A 25,112-nucleotide genomic window follows, 5' to 3' on the forward strand; every position below is an offset into this window, starting at 1 on the left:
GCCACCAATGATATCACGCGCTGCTGAACATCCTGGAAGCCAATCTATCCACTTCAGTAACTAAATGTGTAGCCTTAATCTAACAGATATTCAGTAACAATGGCTACTTTATAGGCAGTTATCATTTTTCCTGTGGGTTAAAAAAAAGTGATATAATGAAAGTCTATAAATACAAACTGAAGTAAGTGGAGGCAGATCTTTAAGAATATAAAGATAACAATGAAAATCCTTGGATTTCATTAATATGGTTAACATGGCTCCGTTCTTCCAGTCATTTTCATCTCAACCTAAGCCATTATTCTTCCAACCATAACCTACTGCAGCCTTGTAACATAATTTGTACAGTCACTAGGCAGGTGAAATAGAAATGCACGTATTGTAATTTTTATCTGCAGCCTCAAAACCTTCTGTTTGGAGGATGGTATTTCAGTCACATTTCCCCTGCTGCTCCTACTGGGAGAAGATCTGGGAATGACGAAGCCAGTCCTCACCAGACCACAGTCCCACTTTGCCCAAGATCACACACCTCAAGTCCATCACAAACCGCAAGTCACCAAGCCCTTCTCTCCTTTCCAGGCACTCCCCAGGGTGCACTCTCAGTCACCAAAATTGGGCTGATTATCTGAGCCTGTCACTTCAGAAAGTCTGGATGCTCAAGACACTCACACTATATGGTGTTTTGTGGGCGGGGGAAGAGTTTAAAATGCAGCTGGGGGGGTCAACAAGCCCCCCAAAGAGGTTTGAGCAATTCAGCACTACACCTAGAGTTAGCTGCTCCCACCACACACATCAGTTCTGAGGCCTCAATATCTCAGCTTTTTATTTCCTTCTAGGATGACTTCACATGAACCAGATTCACCCGTTTATTATTCTTTTTTTTTTCTCCTAATAATTTGTTATTGAAGTATAGCTGATTTACAATATTAGCTTCAAGTGTGGTGGCGGTGGTTTCGTCGCGAAGTCGTGTTCGACTCTTGCGACCCCAGGGACTGTAGCCTGCCAGGCTCCTCTGTCCACGAGATTCTCCAGGCAAGAATACTGGAGTGGGTTGCCATTTCCTTCTCCAGGGGGTCTTCCCGACCCAGGAATCGAATCCAGGTCTCCAGCATTGCAGGTAGATTCTTTACCTACTGAGCTATGAGGGAAGTCAAGTGTACACCTGTTATAATTACTGAATGAAGGAAGTGGAAGTCCGGAGGGCCAACAGCGGAGTGGGGTCGCCTAAGGCGGGTCGGCATGAGCCCCTCTAAGCGCAGTTCCTCCGCCATCCTGCAGAGGGCAGCAGAACGCCAACGACCGTCCGGGCTAGACCCCGCCCCGCCTCACCATTCGGGGAGAGGGCGGACCCTGCCTCACTTTACCACAGCCCCACCCCAGGAGCCCCGCCTGGTGGCAGCCAGTTTCCATTCGCCCTCGCTAGAAAGGCCTTCCAGTCCGCGTTTCTATTTTTACAGAGCCGGCTGCGTGAGGCATGGCTCCCGACTCCCCAATGAGCAACAAGGCCAAAAACCGGCTGCCTCCTCGCAGCAAATTGCCGGCTAGGAGTACCTCCACAAACCCCGCCCCGCTGCTGGGAGGCGAGCTGCGCACGCGCGGCCTCCGCCACCCACCCGCCCATCCCCGGAGGCCTGGCCCAGAACCTTGGCCGCGCGCTGGTACCTCCAGGCAGGACACTTGGGGGAAGGAGGCGCTATTGCCAGGACCAGCCCGCAGGGCCCGAGAAAGTCTCTCACTTCCTGGCCCCGGCCCTGGCCCGGATTAGAGCTCGACCCCACCTACCGTGAGCGGCCGGGAGAGCTCTCACCCTCCCCGCGGCAGGCTGGCTCGCCCGCGCCAACGAAAAGGCCTAGAGTAGAAGCATTTCCCACCCCCACTACAGGGAGGTGGGGTCTTGGGACACTGGGGCGGAGCTCAGGCCTGATGTGGGCGGGACATCTGGGCCCCAGGAGCTGATAACTGGAGTGCTCCGAGCGGAGGGCTACCGGTGTGCGGAGGGCTACCGGTGTCCGAAGGGCGCCCTGGTAGGGAGGTGGAAGGATAAAGGCACTCCTTAGAGTTGCCCAGCTTCCCTGGCGGCTCAGACAGTAAAGAATTGGCCTGCAATGCGGGAGACCAGGGTTGGGAAGACGCATCCCCTGGAGGAGGGCATGGCAACCCACTCCGGTATCCTCGCTTGGAGAATCCCCATGGACAGAGGAACCTGGCTGGACACAGTCCATAGGGTCGCAAAGAGTAGGACACGACTGAGCGACTAAGCACAGCACAGAAGAGTTGCCCTGGCAGAGTAGAAAGAACGCCAGACGAAATGCAGGAGGGGACCACGAATTTGGACTTGAAAAACCGAAAGTCAAATTTCCATACCCTACCGTTTTTTACTGTTTTGTTTTTAAATAAAACGAGGGGCTTGAACTTCACTAGATATTCTCTCTTGGGTCCCACCAGCACGCGAGTTAAGAGATGAGTTTCCCAGGCATACTTCCCCTGGTCTGACCTTATCTTGTACCTCTCCTGCCTCCTTTCTCCCTCCATCCACGGCCATACTTATGCTCCATCACCAATCCAACTCATCTTGTACCTTGTGTAACTTAGTTTCACTCCATCTGGACACCCTAGTCTGAAAAATTCTCCTCATCCATGTTCCACAACCCGAAGTCCTCTTGTTAAGGCCAGCCCCAGTGCTGCTTCTATGTAAAGTCCTTCCCACTGTCCTCAATCAGAATTCATTATTTCTTCCTCTCTGCTCCCATTTTTTTTTTTTTTTTCAGTTCAGTCGCTCAGTCATGTCCAACCCTTTGCAACTGCATGAACCTCAGCACGCCAGGCCTCCCTGTCCATCACCAACTCCCGGAGTCCACCCAAACCCATGTCCATTGTGTTGGTGATGCCATCCAACCATCTCATCCTCTGTTTCCTCTTCTCCTCCTGCCCTCAATCTTTCCCAGCATCAGGGTCTTTTCAAATGAGTCAGCTCTCCGCATCAGGTGGCCCAAGTATTGGAGTTTCAGCTTCAACATCAGTTCCTCCAATGAATACCCAGGACTAATCTCCTTAGGATAGACTGGTTGGATCTCCTTGCAGTCCAAAGGACTCTCAAGAGTCTTCTCCAACACCACAGTTCAAAAGCATCAATTCTGCGCTCAGTTTTCTTTATAGTCCAACTCTCACATACATACATGACTACTGTAAAAACCATAGCTCCCATAGCATTCTTTTAATCTTTATTGAAGACTGACTTCCACTTTGGATTTTAGTTAGTAATTACATGTCTTTTATTGTTATTGTTTTGATGCACCATGAAGCTTATGGGATCTTAGTAGTTCCCCCACCAGGGATCAAATCCATACCCCTTGCATTGGAAACTCGGAGTGTTAACCACTGGACCGCCAAGGAAGTCCAGTAATTATATGTCTTTTTAAATCGTAAGTGTTTGAGAGGGGAGGGACCATGTCTTATCCATATCTGTATTTCCAGGACCTTACACATAGGAGATACTCAATAAATATCAGTTAAGTGAATGCTAGGGTTCGAGTATAGATCATTCACAGGCAAAATACCACTCATTCATTCACAGCCCCTGCTCTGGAACAGGCCTAACTAAGAAAGGAAAAGGCAAACACATTTATTGGGAAGTGAGACTTTTGGGGAGCCCATGTGAGACACACACGTACATCCTCTCCCTGGGAGAAAGTGGAGCCTGCAATCTGGTTCTCCAGCAAACTGGGAGGTAGGATTAAACTAACCAGAGTAGGAGTCCTAGTAATTACTGGGACTCTCCTCTGCTAGGCTGAGGGCACTGGTCCCCAAAGTCAGGCAGCAAGTCAGCTGTCTCTCCAGGCTCAGAGGGCCCTCTTTCCTCATTCCCAGAGTCTTGGGGCAGCGGGCAGAGGCAACGGAGGTGTTGGTGAATGCAGGGACACAGGTTTTGGATGGAGAAAGGAAGCTCGTACTCTTGATCTGCCCTCTCCTTAGACTTCTGAGGCATCGGAGCCTCTCGGGCAGTGAAAGGAGGTGGCAGCCCTTGCCCTAGACCTCGCTCAAGCCGTGTGCCTGCAAAAGACAAAGTGGTCAGGTCATTGCCCAACCCAGGGAGTGATGACTTCCTGGCCACTCCCCAGTCTATTGGGGCCTGGCCTCAACTTACCAGGAATGGTGTTCTCTAGGAGGAAGCCCAAGAGTCCCGCCAGGAAGATGGGCTCTGTGAGCAGTGAGTGCAGTAGCACATCCAAGGGGCTCCAGCCTACAAGGGGTTAGGACCAGGCAGGAGGGGGACTCTGATGCTATGCAAAACCAAGGGTCTTATACTTCCAGCCTAAGCTTAAGTACTGGATGGAGGACAGGTCTTTCTGAATTGTTCTATCTCCCCCTCCCTACTTTGTCCCTCTGCTCTCTATTTCCCACATCCAGACCCTTCCCACAGGACCCCTGCTTAACACCCTATCTTCTGAGCATCCACATGCCTTCCAGATATGCTTTGATCATTCCAGGCTCCCTGTCTTTGGAAAGTTTGGTATTAAAATCCCCAGCCTTATTTCCTACTTCTCACTTTCTATGCTCTAGCCTGAGTTCCTCAACTTCAGAACTACTGACATTTTGGACCAGATACTTCTCTGTTTGAGAGAGGCTGTCCTGGGCACTATAGGATGTGTAGCAGCATCTTTGTAACCACTAAATGCAAGTAACCTCTCCCCTGCTTGTAACAACCAAAAATGTCTCCAGACATTGGCAAATGTTCTGTGTGGGGCAAAACCATCCTCAGTTAAAATCACGGCTGTTTGCTGAGCTGAGCTAACAAACTAAGTTATTTGCTGCTCCTGGGTCTTATGCTATGATTTCCTACTTCCTTGGTGGGTAATGACCTTCTCATCAAATACGTTTCAATCTTACCATCCTTCAAGACCAACTCAATGTTACTTTCTCCATAAAAGTTACCCGGTTCATCTCCAAAAGAAGCCATCTCTCTCACTGCAGAGCATCACAGCTCTTTATCTGAACATTTCTAGTTACATTTCTACACATCTCATCTCTTTTACTAGACTGTAAATCTATAGGCACCTTTGTATCCCAAGGAAGCTAGCATGGTGTTCAGTAAATACTTGCTAAACAAATGGACAGACTATTTATCCCCAAGCCCAGAGAAGGGTGTGGGGCCTGGAGGCCAGAGAAACTCAAGCCTTGAGCCCTTGCTTGCCCACTGCCAGGCAACTCCTCTGTCCCTCCCCCTCCTCCCACCTGTGCTCAGTAGGACCGGAGCTTCCCGAAACCACCTCGGCAGCAACAGGGCCGTGAAGATGGAGAAGCCAACAATGAAGACATTCCTCCCAGAGTCAATGTCAGCCAAGTGGAAGCTGGAGAATCCAGTAGACAGAACCACGGCCTGGGTCACCCCCAGCACCCCACCTGTCTCATCCGGAAGTAATCAAAGAGGTTGGGAGAGGGCTGGCACAGCAGAGTACTTACTATAGGGTGGGACAGGTTGTGAGGGGCAGAGACCACCAAAAAGCCCAGGAGACCAGAAGCCCAGTCAGGAGGCTGAGATGTGACTGAGAAAATGAGGGCAGCTGCCATATACTCACAGCCATATGCTAGGGAGGCTTCTCAGAAAGAAAGGGTGTCACCCACAAGCAACCAGCTGGGCCCTGCTGAGGGATCCCGGTTCAATACCAGTGCTGCCGAGACATCCGCTCATCAAGAACAGGCCCACTCACCAAGCACAGGCAGCGGGATGGTGGTGAGGAACTGGGCTAGCCTTGGGGAGAGCCCCAGCGCCACGCAGAACAGCCCCACCAAGTAGGCCACTCGCCGAGGTCCAGCCTACGTGATGAAGAGACACTGGAACACACCTCCTCGACCACTCAAGCCTTTTGCTTGGCCAGCCCCATCTCATCCTTTGGATCCCAACTAAAATGTTACTCTCCCAAAAAGCATCCTAAAGGGCTCTCTCTTACTCAACCCGCTTCCCAGCCCCTGCTTTGTTTTCTTAATAGCACTTATCACTTTCGGAAATTATCTTATTTGCTTTTCTCCTAACGTGTCCGCCTCTCTCTTTCTTAAAGTCCTCAAGAGAACAGGGACTTATCTGACTCCTTTCTCTCTAGAACCTCAGCCCTGGTACAAATGCCTGAGGCACAGAAAGAGCTCAGTAGTGATTTAGTGTCTCCCTCACACTCCTAGTCCCCACAACTTCTAAGCACCTCTCTCAATGAGATGGCCGCTGTGAAGAGCCTGACAGAGGGCTGGGCACAGCAAGCCATCGGTTCCCTTCCCTCTCTTGCACCTCCAGCTCCTCTCCCCACACCCCTGTTCACATACCTGGAGAAGACCCACTGTGCCCACATTGGGGAAGCTGGATGCAGTGCCCATGGGGCTTCCCAACAGCCCAGCCAGCACACTGCCCAGTCCCTCCAGGCTCAGCCCTCGGCTACAGGCGTGTGGAGGTGGAGAAGGCAAATGCAGCAGCTGGCCACAGAGGGCGTAGCAGCCCAGGGAGCTGGTGGAGGCTGCCAAGGCCATGGAGATGCCTGCAGCCAGAGCCCTGGGTGTCAGCAAGGGCCAGTCCCACTCAGCTGGGGAGGGAGAAGGAGCCACTTTGGGGCCAGACTCAAGTCTGAAGCATTCCCCTGCCTAAAGCCTGTGACACAAGAAGCCTAAAGGCCCCATTGTCTTTGAAGATAATGTCTTGGGACAAAACCATCAAACTCAAGGTAAAAACCCATTCATTCCTTTACTGCGATCTACAAGGTCCCTTTGGTCTGACCCTTACCTCTTTCTCTAGCCTCATTTACAACCACACTCTTCATCATTTCTTTCACTCCAGATACACTGGCCTTTGTTTCAGGCCTTTGTACTTGCTGTGCTGCAGGCCACCACAGGGCCTTTGCATATGTTGTTCTCTCCACCTAGAATGCTCTTGTCTCTTGCCTTTCCCTAATAAGCTCCTACTCATCTCTCACATCTCAGCTCAGTGATCACTTCCTCAAGAATGCCTTTCCTGGGAAATCTCTGGCAGTCCAGTGGTTAGGGCTCCATCTCTCACTGCTGAGGGCCCAGGTTCAATCCCTGGATGGAGAACTAAGATCCCACAAGCCATGTGGCATGGTCAAAAAATAATAATAATAAATAAATAAAAATAAAAACCATTTAAAAAAGAACACCTTTTCTAACCTCTCCAATAAAGTCAGATTTTTCCATTATAAACCTTCATCATACAAGGTACATGTCCTTTGCTGTATCTACTATATGCAATTCTACATTCACTTAGGTAACTATTGAATTAGTATCTGTATTCCCTGACATATTATAAGCTTCCTGAGTGCAGGTTCTGAGTTCTAGGAGAAAGCCTACCTGGGTGAGGCAGCCAAAACCACGGTGTCTTGGTGGGGGCAGACAACTCCCCGGGGATGATGCTGAGACCCAGAAGGGCAGAAACAATCCACACACAGGCCACTGGGATCAGCACCTGAGGGAAAAGACTCAGAAAAGAACCCCTCCCCCAGAACCTTCCAACTTTCTTAAAGGGGTAGACAACAACCAAGTAGGGGCCAAGTGAGCAATCCATGCCAGCCTTCCTAACTCCAACTGCCCCGCCCAAACCCCCACATACCGAGAGGAGCCTGAAGGCCAGGATGTGAGTATGGGTTGAAGAGGTTGAAGCTGGCCTCCAGGGGCGTGGGGGTAGCAGGCAGGAGCCCAGGTGCTGAGAACAGACCACCATGAGCACAATCAGCCTAGAAGAGGGAAGGGGCTTTAGGGGCAAAAGGAAGCTTGACCCTGAGGCAGGGAGTACAGATGGGAGGGGCAGGATACCATGAAAGGGGGTCCATAAAAGAATGCCCCCGTGGAGAGGGATGGAGGGCACCTTGAGGGTCAGTGGGAGACAAGGTACAAGCCAAGGTAACCAAATGAATCCAGTAAAAGTCTTGGATTCCAAAGCCACAAGTGTTATCCCTGCTGAGACGGCTGCTGGACTGGTAGAGTAGCAGCTCTCTCCTCCCACTCCCACATAGCCCACCAGGCATCACGCCTCTCAGGACTTACTTACAGCGATGCCAGGCCCCAGTGAGTGAAGCAGAGCAGAGCTACTTCCCTGTAGACAGAGAGCCCTGCCACAACCAGGCTGGGGGCCAGCACTAGGGGCCCACAGCGGAGGAACAAGTGGCCAGGACCCCCCAACAGCCCCAGAGTGGCCTGCAGCAGCCCAGAGATCACCACGGCCCCCGACACCTGGTGGAGAGGAGAAAAGGACAAAGAGCAAACATTCTCCTTGATCAAGGTGACCTCAGCCTGGACTTCTTAACTAATTCCAGGGAGTTTGCTGGCATCCTAGTGGTTAGGACTGTAGGCTTTCACTGCCATGGACCAGGTTCAGTCCCTGGTTGGGGAACTGAGATCCCACAAGCTGCATGGTGTGGCAAAAAAAAAACCCAACAATTCCAGGAGGGGTTCCCCACCACCACCTCTTTCCCCTAGAGCATCTCAGTTCCTACAAAATGGAAACAAGAACCTCCCCAACCCTGGGAGCACTCTTAGTCCAGCCCTCCTCCTCCACGTCCCTAAGCATGTACCTCTCGGATAGAAGTGTTCCAGAGCTCCAAGCCATGGCAGCCAGGCCTCCCACAGAGGCGCAGCACAAGGGAGGCTGGGAGAAGTTGGGGGTGTGGAGAAGAGAGATGGAAACAGGATGGAGAACCATTGCTCTACAGTTCTGGTTGGCGCCTGGCCCTTTCATCATTGCCCCATCTCAACCCTGCACCCAAATCCACCTGTGTGCTCAGAGGAGCAGCCAACCCCACCCTCACCCTGTGCCTTTGCTCTATGCTCACAGTTTCCAGGTGTCCGGAGAGCCAGAGGTAACTTCTGACTGGTCAGCACCAGGGCGGGGATAAGAAACTGTAAGGATGGAGCCTGGACAAGAGGCAGCCTGTAGAAACAGCAGGTCTGGTAACGTGGGGCAGTCGCCATCCTCCCTGAGCCTCGCCTCCCGGCTGGGACCCCATCACCTTCTCTCCAGGGAGTTCCTCTCACCTGCTGCCCATCCAGGTTTGCAGGGAGGTAGACACGCCACATGCAAAGAGGCTGGAAGCCAGGAGCTGGGCAGGGGAGAAAGAGAGTCCTCCTGCTGGGAGACTTTGAAGCAAGAGCAGGTGGGAGGTGCAGAGTAGAGAAGCCAACACCAAGATATGCTGCGGGCAATTAGGCAGAAATACATATTTCCAGAGGGTTTCTCATGCCACACCTACACCCTCCAAACACCCTCTTCAGCCAGCAGCAGCAACCCAGGCATCTCTGCCTCCTACCTGCAGAGCCAGAAGACAGCTGAGGCCCCAGGGAGGAGGCCCGCACAGAGAGGCCCAAGAATGAGAGGGGGGATTTTGGACATCAGGTGGCCGTGGCAGGGGAGCCAGGGTGCTCTGGGACCCCGCAGACTGGAGCTGTATGGCGTTGGGGGGTGACTGGCTCATACTCCCTGCCTTCTGTCTTGTCCTGGCTGCCCTGGGCCAGAGTTAAGAGAGAGAGAGAGTAAGAGGTCAGAGTTTGTGTGAAGTTAGATGCCTGGAGCAGGGAGGGGGCAGGAGTGTCAATGAAGCAGAGCGAAGAGATGAGGGATTTGGGGCAGGATGCAGCCCTTTCACCTTTGCCCAGCTCTTGTGCAAATTCCATCACCCATTAACCGGGGAACCAAGTTCTGAGTCCCTCCCCCTCCCAAGAATCTCCATCTGGGTCTCCTGTCCCAGAATAGGAGTGGTGGGGAGGAAACCGCCCCCTAGCATAGCCAGGGGAAGTTTGATAGACTGTACTACCTCCTCACCACTGTCATTTGGAACCATCACAATTACACAGTAGTTCTCAAGCCTTTTAGGGTCAAGCCTCCTGGACTACCTCAAGAGAAAACATCCCTTCGTCATGTATGACAACTGTGATCACAACTCTGTATACAATGTTCTCATTGTACTATAAAGAAGAAATCAAAGTGATTTCTTTATTTTTAAAATATTTATTTGGCTGCTCCAGTCCTAATTAGGGGAAGCAGAATCCTCAATCCTTGCTGCAGCATGTGGGATCTTTAGTTAGATGTGCAAACTCTGAAGTTGTGGCATGTGGGATCCAGTTCCCCTGACCAGGGATGAAACCCAGGCCCCCTGCATCAGGAGCATGGAGTCCTAGCCACGGGACCACCAGGGAAGTCCTCAAAGTAATTTAAATAATGTATTTCACCATGGGAAAGCTTGGGTCCAACTAAACTGGAAGACAATGAAGTAGCCTAGTGCCCACCCCTCATGTGGAATTGCAGTGGATGCAACAGCTACAATTCCAACTGATACTGATGCTTCCCTGATGACATGTGTACCACCAGCAGTGCTGCCATTCACGACCCGATGTTCCAAAAGAGTGAACAAGTTCTTCGTAAAGTGCTGAACAAAGCGTAGATTTAATGTACAGAGATGCATTCCTGGGAAACAGTCTTTTTCCAAATGGGCAAAATCTATTCTGTTTACATGCTTAGAGAAAATAAGTAGTTCCAGGCTCAGATAAACAATCATACATGATGTCTACCCAGTCATTCAAAAGTTGCCTCGGAAACCAGATCTGAAAGATTCACGTGCACCCCAATGTTCATCGCAGCACTGCTTATAATAGCCAGGCCATGGAAGCAACCTAGATGCCCGTCAGCAGACGAATGGATAAGGAAGCTGTGGTACATATACACCATGGAATATTACTCAGCCATTAAAAAGAATTCATTTGAATCAGTTCTAATGAGATGGATGAAACTGGAGCCTATTATACAGAGTGAAGTAAGCCAGAAAGATAAAGATAAAGAACATTACAGCATACTAACACATATATATGGAATTTAGAAAGATGGTAATGATAACCCTATATGCAAAACAGAAAAAGAGACACAAATGTACAGAACAGACTTTTGGACTCTGTGGGAGAAGGCGAGGGTGGGATGTTTCAAGAGAACAGCATCGAAACATGTATATTATCTATGGTGAAACAGATCACCAGCCCAGGTTGGATGCATGAGACAAGTGCTTGGGCCTGGTGCACTGGGAAGACTCAGAGGGATTGGGTAGAGAGGCAGGTGGGAGAGGGGATCGGGATGGGGAATACATGTAAATCCATGGCTGATTCATGTCAATGTATGACAAAACCCACTACAATATTGTAAAGTAAGTAGCCTCCAACTAATAAAAATAAATGAAAAAAAAAGTTGCCTCGGGAATTCTTCATAAGAAGGGAGTTCTTGAGCCTTTCTGGATGTGTAGGTTACTACATAGGCCGACTAAGAGTCAGTAAGTCCCATCCCTTCAAATTTTTGTCAACCAAAAAATGCCCCATAAATTTCCAAGATGCCCCCTAGGTGGCAGCACCACCCTCACTGTGTATCTTCCTCTGTGGTCCCAAATCCTCTCAGCTCAGCTGGCTGCTCTTCTTTCAGTGATAACCCAGACTTGGTCTTCTCTTTGGTGGTGGTTTAGTCAGTAAACGTGTCTGACTCTTGTGACCCCATGGACGGGAGCCCACCGGGCTTCTCTGCCCATGGGATTTCCCAGGCAAGAATACTGGAATGGGTTGTCATTTTCTTCTCCAGGGCATCCTCCTAACCCAGGGATTGAACCAGGGTCTCCCGCATTGCAGGCGGATTCTTTACCCACTAAGCCACCATAGAAGCCCTTAAGCTAATAATCACCATTTGTCAGCCCAGAAAGGAAGTCAGCAGACAAAGTATCCTTGATATTGCCCTCAAGGAGCTCATGGGGCTCTGCTGGATACTCTCTCCATGACATGGGCCTTGGGATCCACAAAGATGGCTCTCACTCAGAACTTGTGACAGGGTTACACCTAGGCAGGGCACAGTCACCATCTGTGCCTCACTGCACCAGTCAAGGAGTGTTAGGGGCCCCAGGGTGCTGGGAGCAGGAAAGAGGAAGCAGCTTGATATGAGAACCTATGACCATCAAACAAGAAGGACGTTTTGGAATGGAACTCAGAGAGAATGAGCAGCAGGGTGACAGGATCAGGGAGTAGGGAGGCTGAGAAGGAAGATCTGGGGAGGAGAGTTCTTTGAGGGCTGCTGCAGAAGAAAGAGTCCAGGCTATGCAACTAAAACTGTTTATTGAAACCTTAGTTCTACAAAAGCGTGAAAAACCCAGATATAAAGCAGTGGCCAGAGAGGCCTGTGAAAAGAACACCCAGGAGAGGAACCGGAAGAGAGGGAAGCCCAGGAGCAGGGGACTTAAGAAGAGAATGTTGGAAGACAAAAGGGCCGGGGTGAAGGTCCCAGCAGCCCCTGGTTCTTCAAGACTCAGCGCGGGTGTGGGAGGTCCCCCCCTCTCCCGCCTTCCCTCAGCAACTCCCACCACGGGGGGCCCTGTCAGTCCCCGCCTCTCCTACCCCAGAGACATCAAATAGACCCTCATCAGTGTTTCCTCCCTCCCTCACCCAATCCTAGGAAACTCAAAAGCAGAAGTCTAGAAGAGCCCAGGGGACATGGAGAGACAGGGGCCTTTCCCCTGTCCACCTGTGACACACCCCTGGTCACTGAGCTGAGGCTTTCCCTGGAACGACCACTGCCCTGGCCAGGCAGTCAGCCACTGAGGGACAGAAGAGCAAGTGACCTTCAGTCCTTCTGCCACATGACCCCCTTAAGCTCCATCACCCAGGAGGACAGGAGACCAGCCAAGGACCCAGATCAAGCTTTGCCCCTCCAGGTTCTCAGGGACTCCCAAATCCTCTTAACGCATTCCTGAGAACCCTACCTAGCCTGGGAAAATGAAAGACTTCAGGCGGGCCAGTTCCATGATGCTGAAAAGGGAACATTGCTGGGGCTGTGGGAGCAGAGGGGGCATTTGGCTCCAAGGCCAAGGGGGAGCCAGGCCATGGGAGTGGGACCAAGGACTGGGGGGCCCCGTGGGGACGGTATGGTTGAGGTGATGGCAGGCACGGCAGGTTGGGGAGTCCTTCTGGAGCTTCTGGCAAAGGGGGCAGTTGTGAATAAGAGTGGGGGGAGCAGGAGGGTCTGGAGGAGGCAACGGTGGAGGAGTCAGCGAGGCTAGCAGACTGCCCCACAGTGAACGCAGCACTACATCGCCTTCCAGGCAGCCGGTGACGTTAGCAGGAGACGGCAGGCACTGTGGCATGGGGGAAGGTATGCAGGGTTCCAAAAGGCACCTGGAGGCCAGTCCAAGGTCTGGAGGGCCAGGCGGGGGGCTGCAGGACAGCCCTAAGGACTGGTGTATTACGGCCATCGATGCCACAGCGAGGGCCACGCTGCTCACATATGCCATAGCCAACAGGCAGGACAGCTGGGGGAGAGGGGTTAAGAAAGGTCAGTGCCCAAATCCCCTTCCCCTGAATCCTCTTCTAACTGTCCTTAACACACCCGCCCCTTATCTCTAGACTCATGGACTCAACTTAGAGCTCTCAGTCACCATCTACTTCCAACCCCATCTCCTGAGCCATTCTGTATTTGCTTTACATTATCAGCCAGCTCAAGCTCCCTCTGCTTCCTGACCCGCCTCACCTTTGCCAGCCGCTGGCAGAGGGAGCCCAGCGCCAGTTGCCAGGCAGGCTGCTCCAGCAGCACACACAGGTCTGTGTAGGTGTACCAGCCCCGCCGGCGCCCCTGCTGCTCAGCCACGCTGCAGGGATAGGAGAAAAGACACAGAGGGTCTGCAATCTTCCTGCAGCTGGCCCACCGGCACCTTCATTCCCCTGGGGACCCACCAGGGAACACCAGTGAACTTGTTAAATGTACAGGCTCCTAGGTATACCCATTGATTCCAAAGATGAGGGTGAGACCAAGATCTATTTTAAATAAGCTTCTCCCACTCTTCCAAAGGTGACAGAGGACAGCAGACTTGTTTGGGAACCATGACCTTGGGCAATTCTCTTTCTCATTTTCTCCCTCCCCCCAGTTACACAGACCCTCACCTCTGTTTAGCTCCTATGGCTTAGGCCTCAGCCTCCAAATCCTCAAGTCCCTCTTTCCAATTCCTAGAACCTACCAGCCCTCCAGCCAGCTCAGCACCTCAAAGATTTCCCGAGGATCAGTGTAGAGCCGCCAATCCTGTGGATAAAGAGAAGAGCATCCAACCAGACTTGGACATGAGCCACAGTCAATTAATAACCAGACCCACAGCAGCAACTATAACCTCCACTACAGGTCACACTTGGCTCTTACTGTGTGCCAGATACTGTTCCAAAAACTTTTATGTATTAACTTATTTAATCACCACATAGCTGGTTTCACATTGCACCCTCCATTAAAAGCAAAGAGAAAAAAATAATCCTGGGAATGGTTCATGCCCATAGGAAGCCCAAAATCTAGGGGAAGGCAAAGTCTGGAAGCAAATACCCAGAGCCCAGTAAGATAAGCTCTGGCTCAGAGTGTACTCTGTGGGACCTGGAAGACTGACAATAGGAGGTCTCCACTTCTGACTTCACCATGCCAGGAACCTCCAAAGACTGTGCTTATTCCAGAAAAGCTAGAGGGGAAGATGCTAATAAGGGAAGACATAAAGAGGACAAACAGAAAAATAAAGAGACCACAGGAAGCTGGGAAATAAAAAACAAAGGATGAAAAGAACATAAAAACAGGTCAGGAAAACAAAGCAAGAGAGAGAAGAGCTATTCACCATGGCACTCAGGAAGCCCCTCTCCAGGGCATTGAGAGTGGGCACGGCCACACCCCCAGCAGCTCCCCATTCATCATTGAAGACCTCTTCCTCCTCCCCTTCATCATAGAGGTACTTACTGGCCACCATCTGCAGAGGAACCAGAGGTGATATCAGCAGAGCTCACACCTGGCTCCAGGCTTACCAGGGAGCTGAAGGGAAGGGGGCATCTTACCATGGAGATCAGGAACAAGTCAGAGGATGACACGTGCTGTAGGTAGTCTGGGTTTCTATGCCGGAGCCGCTCAATGTATACCAGAGCCAGCATCATAGCACACGGAGAGATGCAAGCCTCTCTGGGTATCAGAAAGGATTAGGAATTAAACGCAAGGATCTTTCAGTTCTTGTAACTTATGATGCTCATCCCTGTATCTTTACAAGTTCTCTTTAGAGATAACTGTTCCCCTCTCTCTAGAGCCCAAACACTCTCACTCTGTATCTCTCAACTGTGGACTCACCGGGACACGTGGGCTACGTATTTCTTCTGGAGACGGCGAATAGGACTGGGGGCTGCCTTCTGGAGCAGTTCCACAGCAATATCTGTAGAGGCAGAAGGATAACAGAGTGAGCAAACAACTCCCCCACAGCTGTGCCCACTGCTATCAGCAGAAGACCCAGATCTACATTCTCTGAGGTCTTGGAGACAGGACCACAGTAACAAAGCAGAGATTCAATTCTCCCACGCTGAAACAAAAGGCCTATTCCAAATATGAATTCCAGCTCCTTCCAATAGGAAGGTTTATTTCCCTGTCACCTGCAATTAATTACCTAGATGTGTCCTTCACTCTAGCTCACTTGAGAAGATAAACATGTCTTGTTGATGGGGGAAATATATGATAGGTATGCTTGGAAAATTAAAAGTTTCTAGTCTATAGATCAAGAATAATATAGATTTGTAAGGCAGCAATATTTCCTAATCATCTGGATTTAAGGGAAAAATGAAATACAGATCTAGTCCTTACACCTGTCAAACATACTAACTACCAAAAGGCAGTGTAGTTCACAGGCTACACCTAGAGTCATTTTGATGACGGCTGACAACCCTACTTTCAGGCTTCTCACTTGTCGGGTCATACAACACTGTCTAACCTGCCACGGGGCTGGAGAGCTCCTCCAGAGTACAGTCAGTTTCCCAGTCCCAGCCATAGTAGAGTCTCCTTCGGATTCGGGCACTCAGCTTCTGGTGTCCTGGGAGGAACTGAAACGGCAGGAGTGGGGTGGAGGGTGAAGGGCAGGAAAGGGTATGATGGAGATCCTGGCTCCGGGCTGGAAGGGGGCTACGGGGCGGTAGGCCTGCCGCACGGCTAGCGGGGCTCGTGCCCAACCCGGCCCCGCACTCTCTGGATTGTTTGCTAGTGGCACTCTGTCCACAGGGGGTGGAGTCCTCCTCACCGAGGGCTCCGGAGGAGAAGTTCTCCAAGAAGGGGCCGGGCTGGTTACCTCCTACCCCATTCCAGTACCGCAGCTCTCCCCATGGGCCCAAGGAGCCAGGGCCTCGAGTAGGCACGGGTCGAGCGGCTACCGCCTAGTTTTCCGGCAGAGCCACCAGGCGAGCTCGCGGCCCCGCTCGGGCTCCGGTGAGGGGGCGGGCGCGGAGGGAGCGCCCACGGCCAAGGCTACAAGCGCTAGGAGGCTAGGGAGGCGGCGGGCCGCGTGCTCACCGTGAAGTCCTGGAAGCCGGTGAGGGAGAAGGTGCCTTCTTCGTCCAGCAGGAGCCCGGCGAGGTCCATCGCGCCGCCAGCCACTGCCCTACGAAGGGAAGGGAACGAGTTCGAAAGGGGCCGCGGAGCCGTCCCTGCCCGCCTGCCCACCTGTCCGCCGGCCTCCCTCACGCGGGCCGCCGCCCTTGCCGGTGCAGCCCCCTCCCCTCGCGCCAGCCGCGGCAGGCGGGGCCGGGCAGCAGAGCCTCTTCCTGTTCCGCTCCGGGCGGGGCTCCTGGCTCCCGGTTCTGGCCTCCGGACTCGGGGCGTGGAGCTGCAGGGCCTGGACACCCACCTCACCGAGTAGAGAGGAGTCCTGGCTTCGAGGCGCGTGCTGTGCCTTTGCCGCGCCGCGCGTCTGCCCGGTGTTTACAAGCCGCGGGGGCGTCGCGGGCGAAGTCAGCACCGGGCACTTCCTGCTGCCAGCTGGGCCGAGCCGCCAGCTTCGACCGCTGGGAAGGAGCTGGGCTAGAATTCCTGATATCGCTGAGCCCCAGCGTGTCTAAGAAATCGGGACAATTCCTAGGGGGCCGTGGCACACGAGGACGAGCGAGCCCGGCTGACCTTTTCGTGCCGGTGTAGATATAAACGTAAATAAAACAAAGACTCGGGACAGGGAGTTGCTCGCGATTGTTTTCTTTTAAAGGGGAGATGTATGCACACACAGGACAATATACATTTTAAAAATAAAATCAAGAATACACAAATTTTAACTGGTGAATTGTGTACAAAGTAGCAAGGGCACTGATTTTTGGCTATATATATTGCAGAGATTAAATGTTCTCAAGGGAACACGTAACAACACGCTTGTTACGTTGGAAGCCTCAATAAATGGCGTTAACGCCCCTCCTCCCCCGCCAAGAGTAAATAACACCTAGACAGGGTTTTTAGACTTCGAGACCCCAATATCTCGCTTAAGGGATTGGAAGGAGTTCCGATGCGTGAAGGCGGGAGAGTTTACAGAAAGTTGGGACGGAAACAACTTTTCTGTGTAGCCGAAGCTGTTTTCGAGTCGATCGAGTCACGCGCTGGTGTTTGTTTATTGCTGAGGGGAGGGACCTGGGAGGACCAGTACATCGAGGGTTGAGTAAAAGGACGGCCGCCGCCCTAACCAGAGCAGAAAGAGCCCACGGGGGCATCTGGAAGCTGACTTCCTGCCGCTTCGGGTCGCCTCACACCAGAAATCCAGGCGAGGACCGGCCGCCCTAGCCGCCCTGCCCACACAGGGGGAAGAAAATTGGCTGGAGTGGGCGAAAGCGGAGATACAGCCCCTCTGTCAGGAAGAGGCAGACACCGCCCGGCGCCGCCAAAACACACACCTGCGTAGGAGCAGGGTCACCCGCAACCCCCTGCGCGCAGGCGCCGGTCACCCTATCTCGGCGGTTAGGGCACATCACGTGCCGGGCTCGTCGCTCTGCCGTCACGTGACGCCCGTCCGCGGCCTGGGCGGCCCTCTCCGCGGTGTGCGCCCCCTTCCGCCTGACGCGCCCCAGGCGGCGGCCGCGCAGCCCTGGCTCCTCGCGGGCTCGGGCGGCGGCTGCGGCGGGGCTATGGCGAGCGGCGGTGGCGGTGGCAACACCGGCACTGGTGGGGGCCCGGGGCTGGGTCTGAGCCTGGGCCTGGGCCTGGGTCTGGGCATGGGTGAGGCCACCGGCGAGGCGGAGGAGGAGGCGGCCACGGCCGAAGCGGTGGGACGCCTCGCCACGACGCTGTGGCTGCGGCTCCGCGGCTGGGAGGCGGCGTTGGCCGCAGCGCAGCGACTGCTGGTGTGGGAGAAGCCGCTGCACAGCCTAGTCACGGCGGCCGCGCTCAACGGCCTCTTCTGGTAACGGCCGCGGAGGAGGGGGCGGGGCCGGGCCGCGCGGGAGAGCGGGGGCGGGCGAGCCCGGAGTCCCATTCCCGTTTCTGGGCAAGACGCTTGTCCTGGAGGGCTGGTCCACCTCCTGGTGTTTAAAGATCGCTGTCAGCCTGGGGTGCCCTGTTCCTGTGTCTTCGGGTGTCGGATTAGGCCTGGACGTTCCCAGTCCCTCATCAGTGGGCGCTTTTCCGCCTTTCGCGACGGGTATAGGAGCCTCCCTCACCCACTCATCGCTGAGGTGCCTGTCTCTCCCTAAGGTTGCTGTCTTCGTCCTCCCTACGGCCCTTCTTCCTACTCAGCATCTCACTTTTGGCCTATTTTCTGCTGGATTTGTGGCAGCCTCGCTTCCTCCCTGACATCTCTGGTGAGTGTGACTTGATTCATTCAGCAAGCCCCAGTGAGCACTTGTTTTGTGCCTGACCCACCCGGCTTGGGTTGAATGGTGAGACGCATGTACCGCAGGCCACCTGCCTCCCAAAGCATGACTGCTTACTTCCCCAGATGGGAAATAAATTTCCTCTTTCTCAAAATTCATGTTATCGTGTGTGGTTGTTAAGTCGCTAAATCGTGTCTGATTCTTATCCATTGAGTGGTGATGCTATCTAACCATCACATCCTCTGCCGCCCTCTTCTCCTCCTGACTTCAGTCTTTATTGTGTGTAGGAGTAGTAGTAAAGATTGTGGACCTCTGCATCCAGATTGCCTGGGTTCCATTGCTTGCTTCCCATTTACCCTGTATGTGACCTTATAAAAGTCACTCAATCTCCAGTTTCATGAAGAGGAGGATATTCTTGAATTTATAAATACACTTCATATGCTTATGGTAGGGTTTCACGTATGGTAGGAGTATTAGATCTTAACCAGGGTTTTCTTGTCCACATATTTACTTAATAGACGGTTTAGCGAATTGGGTGCCAGGTTGTGTGTGAGCTGTTTGGGGTGTATGTACATGTGAATGTGAATAAGATGGGGTTCCTGTTGTTGAAAAGGGTAAAGTCTGAGGAAGGAGACAATACAAATAACATAACAATGTAATACTTCCTGCAAATGGCATTTGAAGAAAGCGCTTTGGGACTGCAGAGGAAGGGCAACTGTTTCTGGCTCGGTGAGTATTTCCCAGAGCTCTGCCCCACAGTAACTTATCTCCCTTCCCTTTCTATAGCATCATCCCCGGAGGAGCCACACTCTGACAGGTGAGTGCAGACCACCCTTTGAAGAACAGACAAATGTCCACACCCTTGCTTTGGTGCCAGTGTCACCACCACAGTGCAGAGCAATCTGGAGTTTCTGTGGGCACAGCCCCCAGCATAGTGAATGCACCATAGCAGGCTTGGTCCTGGGTTCTTGTGTAGGTGTTTGTATGCCTGCTGTTTTCAGGGCAAAGGGTTGGGAGCCCCAGGCTTTGTTTCCCAGGACCTAGACAGCCTCCCATTGGGAGGCAGGGTTGTCCACTTCCTTAGACTACAGAGCTCATGGGCATTCTCAGAGGGATTTGAGTGCCTAGGAAGCTGGTGTCTGAGGCCTCCAGGGGTCATATCATGTCTCCCCAGTGAGGGTGCGGGGTCAGGAGCCCGGCCGCACCTGCTGAGTGTGCCCGAGTTGTGCAGATACCTGGCTGAGAGCTGGCTCACCTTCCAGATTCATCTGCAGGAGCTGCTGCAGTACAAGAGGCAGAATCCAGCTCAGGTAACCTCCCCCTCATCACACAACAGTGCTCTACCCTGTGGAGAAATGGAGGTGTGGGGATGGGGAGGAGTGACTCGAATTCCTTGACTGGAGATGAAGGATAAGGCCTGGGGCCTTTTTAAGGCAAAATTTACTGCTAGTAGCCTGATACAAGACGCAGAGTAAGCTTTTGGTGTCCTGACACTATTTCTTGCCAAGAGAGACCAAGTTTGAATTATAGGTGTTTGGCTATGTCAGTTGCAAACTTCCTGAATCGATGATCCTGGGCATCCTCTTGACTAAACTGGATCACTGCGTTCTTAGAGGAGATACCCTTCCTTCCACCAGTGGAGCAGTAATATTTCTTTCCCCGGATAAGTGGAGCACATACCTCAGTCTCCTGTTCTTCTTGGACCCTGTGCTCTTCTCTGCAGTTCTGCGCTCGCGTCTGCTCTGGCTGTGCTGTGCTGGCTGTGCTGGGACACTATGTGCCAGGGATTATGATTTCCTACATTATCTGTGAGTAGCATCGGGCCCCTGCCCTTTCCAAAGCCCTTCCTTTGTCTTCTTTTCTTGGACTGACCCAAGGGGGGTTGTTGCAGTCTCTTTGCCCAGTTACCCACTTACTCCTGAGATCTTCAGGAGGATGCTGTGGGATTGGTGGAAGGAGGGCAGTGGATGTGGGAAGAAGTTGGCACAGCCTCAGGAAGGGACTTTGTCTCCTTCAGTCTTTCCTGTTTAGGCATCAGTTGAATGAGGGCTCTTAGTTAATAGGCATAGGGAGCTCTGAGTGGACTCTCTGACCCTCAGTGCTGAGTATCCTGCTTTGGCCCCTGGTGGTGTATCATGAACTGATCCAGAGGATGTACACGCGCCTGGAGCCCCTCCTCATGCAGCTGGACTACAGCATGAAGGCAGAAGCTGATGCCCTGCATCACAAACATGACAAGAGGAGTAAGGAGATCCCATGACCCAGGAGGGGAAGGCGGGGAGGACCTTGGTTTGAGACTTGTGAAATACCCTGGGATTTAGATACTCTCCAGACCTGTGGCTATGTTTGTCCCCCACCTCTGTTCCTGCTTGGTCACTGCCCTGCTGTTGTTCTCTAGAGCGGCAGGGGAAGAATGCACCGCCCGGAGGGGATGAGCCACTGGCGGAGACAGAGAGTGAGAGCGAGGCAGAACTGGCTGGCTTCTCCCCGGTGGTGAGGTCCAGGGGTCCAGGGGCGATGGGCTGTCGAATAGAAGGCTGGGGGAGAATCTGCTTTAGAGCAGCCACCTCTCAAGGGGATGGGAGCCTGTGGCAGGGCAGGGAATGCTCCTGGAAATGGGCTCTCTCACCCCTTTGTCTGTTGTGTTCATCATGGTTCCCCTGCAGGTGGATGTGAAGAAAACAGCACTGGCTTTGGCCATTACAGACTCAGAGCTGTCAGATGAGGAGGCTTCTATTTTGGAAAGCGGTGGCTTCTCTGTCTCCCGGGCAACCACTCCACAACTAACTGACGTGTCAGAGGGTATGGGAAGTCCTTTGTCCTTCCTGATCTTCCTGTTCCCTGTCTTGGGATGCTGACTGTGCTCTCTGGTGATTGCCCCCATAAATGTTTTCTTTGGGGAGCCTATCCCCTAGTTGTACACAGTTCCTAAAAGACCTTAACACCTAAGGCCTGGCCTAGCATCCTATGTCCTGAGTTCTCATCCTTGAACTGAATGGCCCATTGCAGCTACTCAGAACAGCAGGCCCATTCCTGGCCCTTTGTTTTCTGCACAGATTTGGACCAGCAGAGCCTGCCAAGTGAGCCAGAGGAGGCCCTGAGTCGGGAGCTAGGGGAGGGAGAGGAGACAGACCTGGCCCCTCCCGAAGACCTGCTGGGCCCCCCTCAGGCCCTCTCACGACAAGACCTGGACTTGGAGGAGGAAGAAGATGTGGCATCCAAGGAAACCTTGCTTCGACTCTCATCCCCCCTTCACTTTGTGAACACGCACTTCAATGGGGCAGGGTCTCCCACAGATGGAGTGATGCTCTCCCCTGGAGGACCAGCGGAGACACCGAACCTAGAGGCAGCGAGTGGTGACCTCACCACTCCTCCCAGCACCCTGTCGCCCCCATTCAGCCTTGTGGAAAGTGACCCGGTCCCCTCCCCCTCCGTCCTTCCGTCTCTGCCCCAGGACTCACCCCAGCCCCTGCCTGCCCCTGAGGAAGAAGAGGCACTCACCACTGAGGACTTCGAGTTGCTGGATCAGGGGGAGCTGGAGCAGCTGAATGCAGAGCTGGGGTTGGGTCCAGAGACATGCCCAGAGCCCCCTGACGCTCCACCCCCTCCACCCCTAGGGCCCGACACCCTGTCTCTGGTACAGTCAGACCAGGAGGCTCAGGCCGTGGCAGAGCCATAAGCCTGGGGGAAGGAGTTGCAGGCACAGTAGGGCTTCCTGGCTAGGGAATGTCACTGTTGGCTCCTTTCCCTGCTATCCTGGGGAGGAGCAATATGTGGGGAAGCTGGCTATCAGATGGAGCCAGTCCCCCCTCCACCTGTCTGCCTGCCTGCCTGCCGTCCCAGGCCTGGTACAGTACCTGGGATTTCTTTTAAGTTTGTAAATAATTTTACATTTGGGTTTAGCGGTTACGAACAGGGCTAGGGGAGTCCTTCCCACTTGCCTCCCCGCCTCATCTCTAGTCTCATTCCACAATGCCCCAAGCCCTGACGGTCTGTCCTTTTCTTTTTCCTCCTTTCCTCAGGGACCTGTGCTGCTCTGTCCTCGTGTCCCGCTCAGTTGTTTAGTTCAGGCACTTTATCATTTTTCTTTCCTATCCCAGCCCCTCTCTGCTTTACTTCCCTGCTGTGTCCTGTCCTTAGCAGCTCAATCCCCACTCTTTACCAGCTCTTCCTCCCCAGCAGGCCCCAGCTAAGCTTTAGGGAGGCTCCCGTCTGGGAGGTACAGATGAAACCTGGGGTGGTGGGTCGGGTCAGTAGTTAATGCACTTGAGTCACTGTAGCCCGTGGAACCTCCACTGCACCCTTACCCTCGTTTGTCCCGGCCCTTCCCTATTCAGGATGAGAGCAGGGATCCCACAGCACATACGCCAGCGGTGTGGTAGTGAGCAGGACCTCTGTCTCCTGGGGCGAGGGACTTTCTTATCTTAGGGAGGAGTAAGGAGATCTGTTTCTCTGGGCTATGGTCCAAGTGTGGTGGGACCCCCTACTAGGGTCAGGAAATGGACAGTAACATCTGTGCAGGTGTTGACTGGAAAAATAAAGTGTTGATGGCTAGAACTGCTGCTGCCTGCCTCACTGTGAGCTCTTGTCTCCCTCACTCTGTGCTCTGCCCCTGCTGCCTTGTCCCCTGTTTTGCTCCTGGCTGTTTATTTAGTTTGGTGCAAAACAAGGCCAGAAGCAAGGATTACCCTGACAGCCGTAACCTGCCCTTAGCAGTTCTCTGTGATATGCATAGTAAGGTTTAGCATGTGCAAATAAGTATGTGCCAGGAGGAAACTGCTTTGGCTTCCCAGTCAGAAATTTGAGACCATTGTGCACCACAACAGTTGTTTTCTAGTGTTGTCCATAAGCTTAACACTTATCTTAAGAAGTCCTTACTTATCTATGTGCTGACGGTTAACTCCCTCAATCCTCATTTGTCTCTCCTGATAGAAGCAAACAAGCAGGACTTATACCTGTGTTAAAATCGATTCCAAGGGGCTTCCCTCGTGATCCAGTGGTTAAGAATCTTCCTGCCAATTCAGGGTACACCGGTTTGACCCCTAGTCTGGGAAGATCCAACATGCTGCAGGGCAACTATGCCCATGCGCCAAAACTACTGAGCCTTTGATCTTCACCTACTGAGCCCCTGCGCCACAACTGAAGCCCTCTCACCTAGAGTCTGTGCTCCACAACAAGAGAAGCCTGTGCATCACAGCTGGAGAAGAGCCTCCACTTGCCACAACTAGAAGAAGCTCGTGTGCAGCAATAAAGACCCAGTGCAGCCATCAATCAATCAATAAAATAATATTAAAAGAAAAAACTCCTGGCAGTCTGGTGGTTAAGACTATACTTCCACTAGAGGGGGCGAGGGTTAGATCCATAGTCATGGAACTAAGATCCCACATGCCACAGAGCACAGTCGAAAAAGACACAAGACTGATTCCAAGTCCAGGAACATGAAAGAAACAGTGTCTACACTAACAATGCAACATTCCTACTTGGCACTCCTCTAGGTGATCTATACTAACTCATATTTTTCTATCAGGACCCTGAGATAAGATACTGTTATTTTATAGAAAAGCCACGGCCTTAGTTCACGATGGAGCCAGAATCCAAATCCAGGCAGTCTGGCTCCAGCCGTCACCCTAGAATAGGGAGCCCCTGTCTGTCAATAGGGCCCAGGTGGGAAGATGCTCAAGGATGTGGGAATGATAGAGGAGCAGTCTGCTTATCTCAGCTTCACAAAGACTGGTCGCTTAGCAGTCCTTGCTCTTTGGGGAAGAACAGCGTTCAGAGACCTGAACTGGACAGATGGCCTTTTTCATGAGTTCACAGCCTTGGCCTCCATTCAGCTGGAAGTTCGATCTGGCAATGCTGCCTGGCTCCTTGTGGTTGACTTCTGTGCTGCATCTCTTCTAAGTGTGTGAGAATTTTTCCCTTTCATGTGTTTCACATTTGCCTGAAAGGCTTTCAGGGTTTCAAGGGTCCTCCCTGTCTTGCTGTTGGAGGAATATGAGCTTGTAATCATCTAGAAATGTCTGAAGAGAATGGGCAAACAGTTTTAATCATCAAACAGACAATTGTGTTCTAACAGCTAGTAATATAATGTTGCTGCTCATAAACTTAATTTTAGTCTGTATTACTGGGAAGAATATAATACCTAAGGTGTACTGTGCACAAGTTACAATACTTCCATAGGATGCCTTGCTATACTTGTGGACAAATTGACAAATTGAAGAGTACCCAGAAGAGAATCACCAGGAATAAATGCTGAAAATACCATCACATGGAGCACATGGGGAATTGTGAAGGAACAGAGGATGTTTAAGCAAAGAAGGAAATGCAAAATTAAGTCACTTCAGTGGCTATCAAACTTTGCTGGGTTATCTATAGGACTTCTGAGGGTAGAAAATCTTTGAGAAGAGTTTGATTAATAATCGTGTAGGCAGGTCCATTGACAGATGAATGGATAAAGAAGTTGTGGTATATACACACAATGGAATACTACTCAGTCA

The 25,112-nt window shown here is 52.3% G+C and overlaps 4 protein-coding genes across 11 annotated transcripts in view; 1 reads left to right on the forward strand and 3 right to left on the reverse strand.

The window, feature by feature from the left end:
• The window catches only part of NHEJ1 (non-homologous end joining factor 1), an 89,929-nt gene extending 88,043 nt beyond the window's left edge, over window positions 1-1,886 (reverse strand). Inside the window, exon 1 of one of the 2 annotated variants that reach the window (XM_020904793.2) lies at window positions 1,780-1,886. The gene's annotated coding sequence lies outside the window, so the exon portion shown is untranslated. The remainder of the gene's footprint in view (window positions 1-1,779) is intronic. The other variant, XM_020904794.2, reaches the window with a different exon arrangement.
• A 1,315-nt stretch (window positions 1,887-3,201) lies between these two features.
• Window positions 3,202-12,005, reverse strand: SLC23A3 (solute carrier family 23 member 3). Of its 6 annotated transcripts, none has more exons than XM_020904708.2 (12): window positions 9,294-12,005; window positions 9,022-9,179; window positions 8,820-8,917; window positions 8,562-8,635; window positions 8,039-8,220; window positions 7,601-7,693; window positions 7,505-7,507; window positions 7,342-7,387; window positions 5,706-5,811; window positions 5,230-5,397; window positions 4,142-4,237; window positions 3,202-4,047 (listed from the first exon to the last, which is right to left on the reverse strand). In XM_020904708.2, the coding sequence occupies exons 1-12, from the start codon at window positions 9,456-9,458 to the stop codon at window positions 3,761-3,763; spliced, it is 1,476 nt and encodes a 491-aa protein (XP_020760367.1). In that variant the 5' UTR covers window positions 9,459-12,005; the 3' UTR covers window positions 3,202-3,760. The 6 variants fall into 6 exon arrangements, with proteins under 6 accessions (XP_020760367.1, XP_020760366.1, XP_070314770.1 ...); XM_020904707.2 differs by lacking the exon at window positions 7,505-7,507 and adding an exon at window positions 6,310-6,563 and having other exon boundaries at window positions 7,342-7,456; window positions 7,601-7,724; XM_070458669.1 differs by lacking the exon at window positions 7,505-7,507 and adding an exon at window positions 6,310-6,563 and having other exon boundaries at window positions 7,342-7,456; window positions 7,601-7,724; window positions 8,796-8,917.
• Window positions 12,006-12,103: 98 nt separating this feature from the next.
• Window positions 12,104-17,732, reverse strand: CNPPD1 (cyclin Pas1/PHO80 domain containing 1). 2 transcript variants are annotated; one of them, XM_020904796.2, is made up of 9 exons: window positions 16,677-17,732; window positions 16,343-16,430; window positions 15,771-15,879; window positions 15,140-15,221; window positions 14,857-14,977; window positions 14,643-14,771; window positions 14,013-14,074; window positions 13,529-13,646; window positions 12,104-13,310 (listed from the first exon to the last, which is right to left on the reverse strand). In XM_020904796.2, exons 2-9 carry the CDS (start codon window positions 16,409-16,411, stop codon window positions 12,765-12,767), a joined length of 1,236 nt encoding a protein of 411 aa, XP_020760455.1. In that variant the 5' UTR covers window positions 16,412-16,430; window positions 16,677-17,732; the 3' UTR covers window positions 12,104-12,764. The 2 variants fall into 2 exon arrangements, with proteins under 2 accessions (XP_020760455.1, XP_020760454.1); XM_020904795.2 differs by lacking the exon at window positions 16,677-17,732 and having other exon boundaries at window positions 16,343-16,580.
• Window positions 17,733-17,801: 69 nt separating this feature from the next.
• On the forward strand, window positions 17,802-23,172 carry RETREG2 (reticulophagy regulator family member 2). The gene is made up of 9 exons (XM_020904798.2): window positions 17,802-18,206; window positions 18,497-18,603; window positions 19,402-19,432; window positions 19,790-19,925; window positions 20,339-20,423; window positions 20,715-20,858; window positions 21,014-21,108; window positions 21,282-21,417; window positions 21,672-23,172. Exons 1-9 carry the CDS (start codon window positions 17,932-17,934, stop codon window positions 22,292-22,294), a joined length of 1,632 nt encoding a protein of 543 aa, XP_020760457.1. The 5' UTR covers window positions 17,802-17,931; the 3' UTR covers window positions 22,295-23,172.
• Window positions 23,173-25,112: the final 1,940 nt, after the last annotated feature.

Source organism: Odocoileus virginianus, chromosome 30 (assembly GCF_023699985.2).
Source record: "Odocoileus virginianus isolate 20LAN1187 ecotype Illinois chromosome 30, Ovbor_1.2, whole genome shotgun sequence".
NCBI classification, from domain to species: Eukaryota; Metazoa; Chordata; class Mammalia; order Artiodactyla; family Cervidae; genus Odocoileus; species Odocoileus virginianus.

Excerpts from the sequence above, each read along its gene's own strand:
- SLC23A3 (XM_070458666.1), bottom strand. The coding sequence starts at position 9,458 with ATGAGCCAGTCACCCCCCAACGCCATACAGCTCCAGTCTGCGGGGTCC. Across the intron at positions 9,180-9,293 it reads GCTGTCTTCTGGCTCTGCAG|CATATCTTGGTGTTGGCTTC; the intron begins GTAGGAGGCAGA and ends AATTGCCCGCAG. Across the intron at positions 5,398-5,705 it reads CATCCCGCTGCCTGTGCTTG|GTGGGGTGCTGGGGGTGACC; the intron begins GTGAGTGGGCCT and ends CGGATGAGACAG.
- CNPPD1 (XM_020904796.2), bottom strand. The coding sequence starts at position 16,411 with ATGGACCTCGCCGGGCTCCTGCTGGACGAAGAAGGCACCTTCTCCCTC. Across the intron at positions 14,075-14,642 it reads GGGGCTTCCTGAGTGCCATG|GATTGGCGGCTCTACACTGA; the intron begins GTGAATAGCTCT and ends CTTTATCCACAG. Across the intron at positions 13,311-13,528 it reads TCTGCCAGCGGCTGGCAAAG|CTGTCCTGCCTGTTGGCTAT; the intron begins GTGAGGCGGGTC and ends CCTCTCCCCCAG.
- RETREG2 (XM_020904798.2), top strand. The coding sequence starts at position 17,932 with ATGGCGAGCGGCGGTGGCGGTGGCAACACCGGCACTGGTGGGGGCCCG. Across the intron at positions 21,109-21,281 it reads TGGCTGGCTTCTCCCCGGTG|GTGGATGTGAAGAAAACAGC; the intron begins GTGAGGTCCAGG and ends GTTCCCCTGCAG. Across the intron at positions 21,418-21,671 it reads ACTAACTGACGTGTCAGAGG|ATTTGGACCAGCAGAGCCTG; the intron begins GTATGGGAAGTC and ends TTTTCTGCACAG.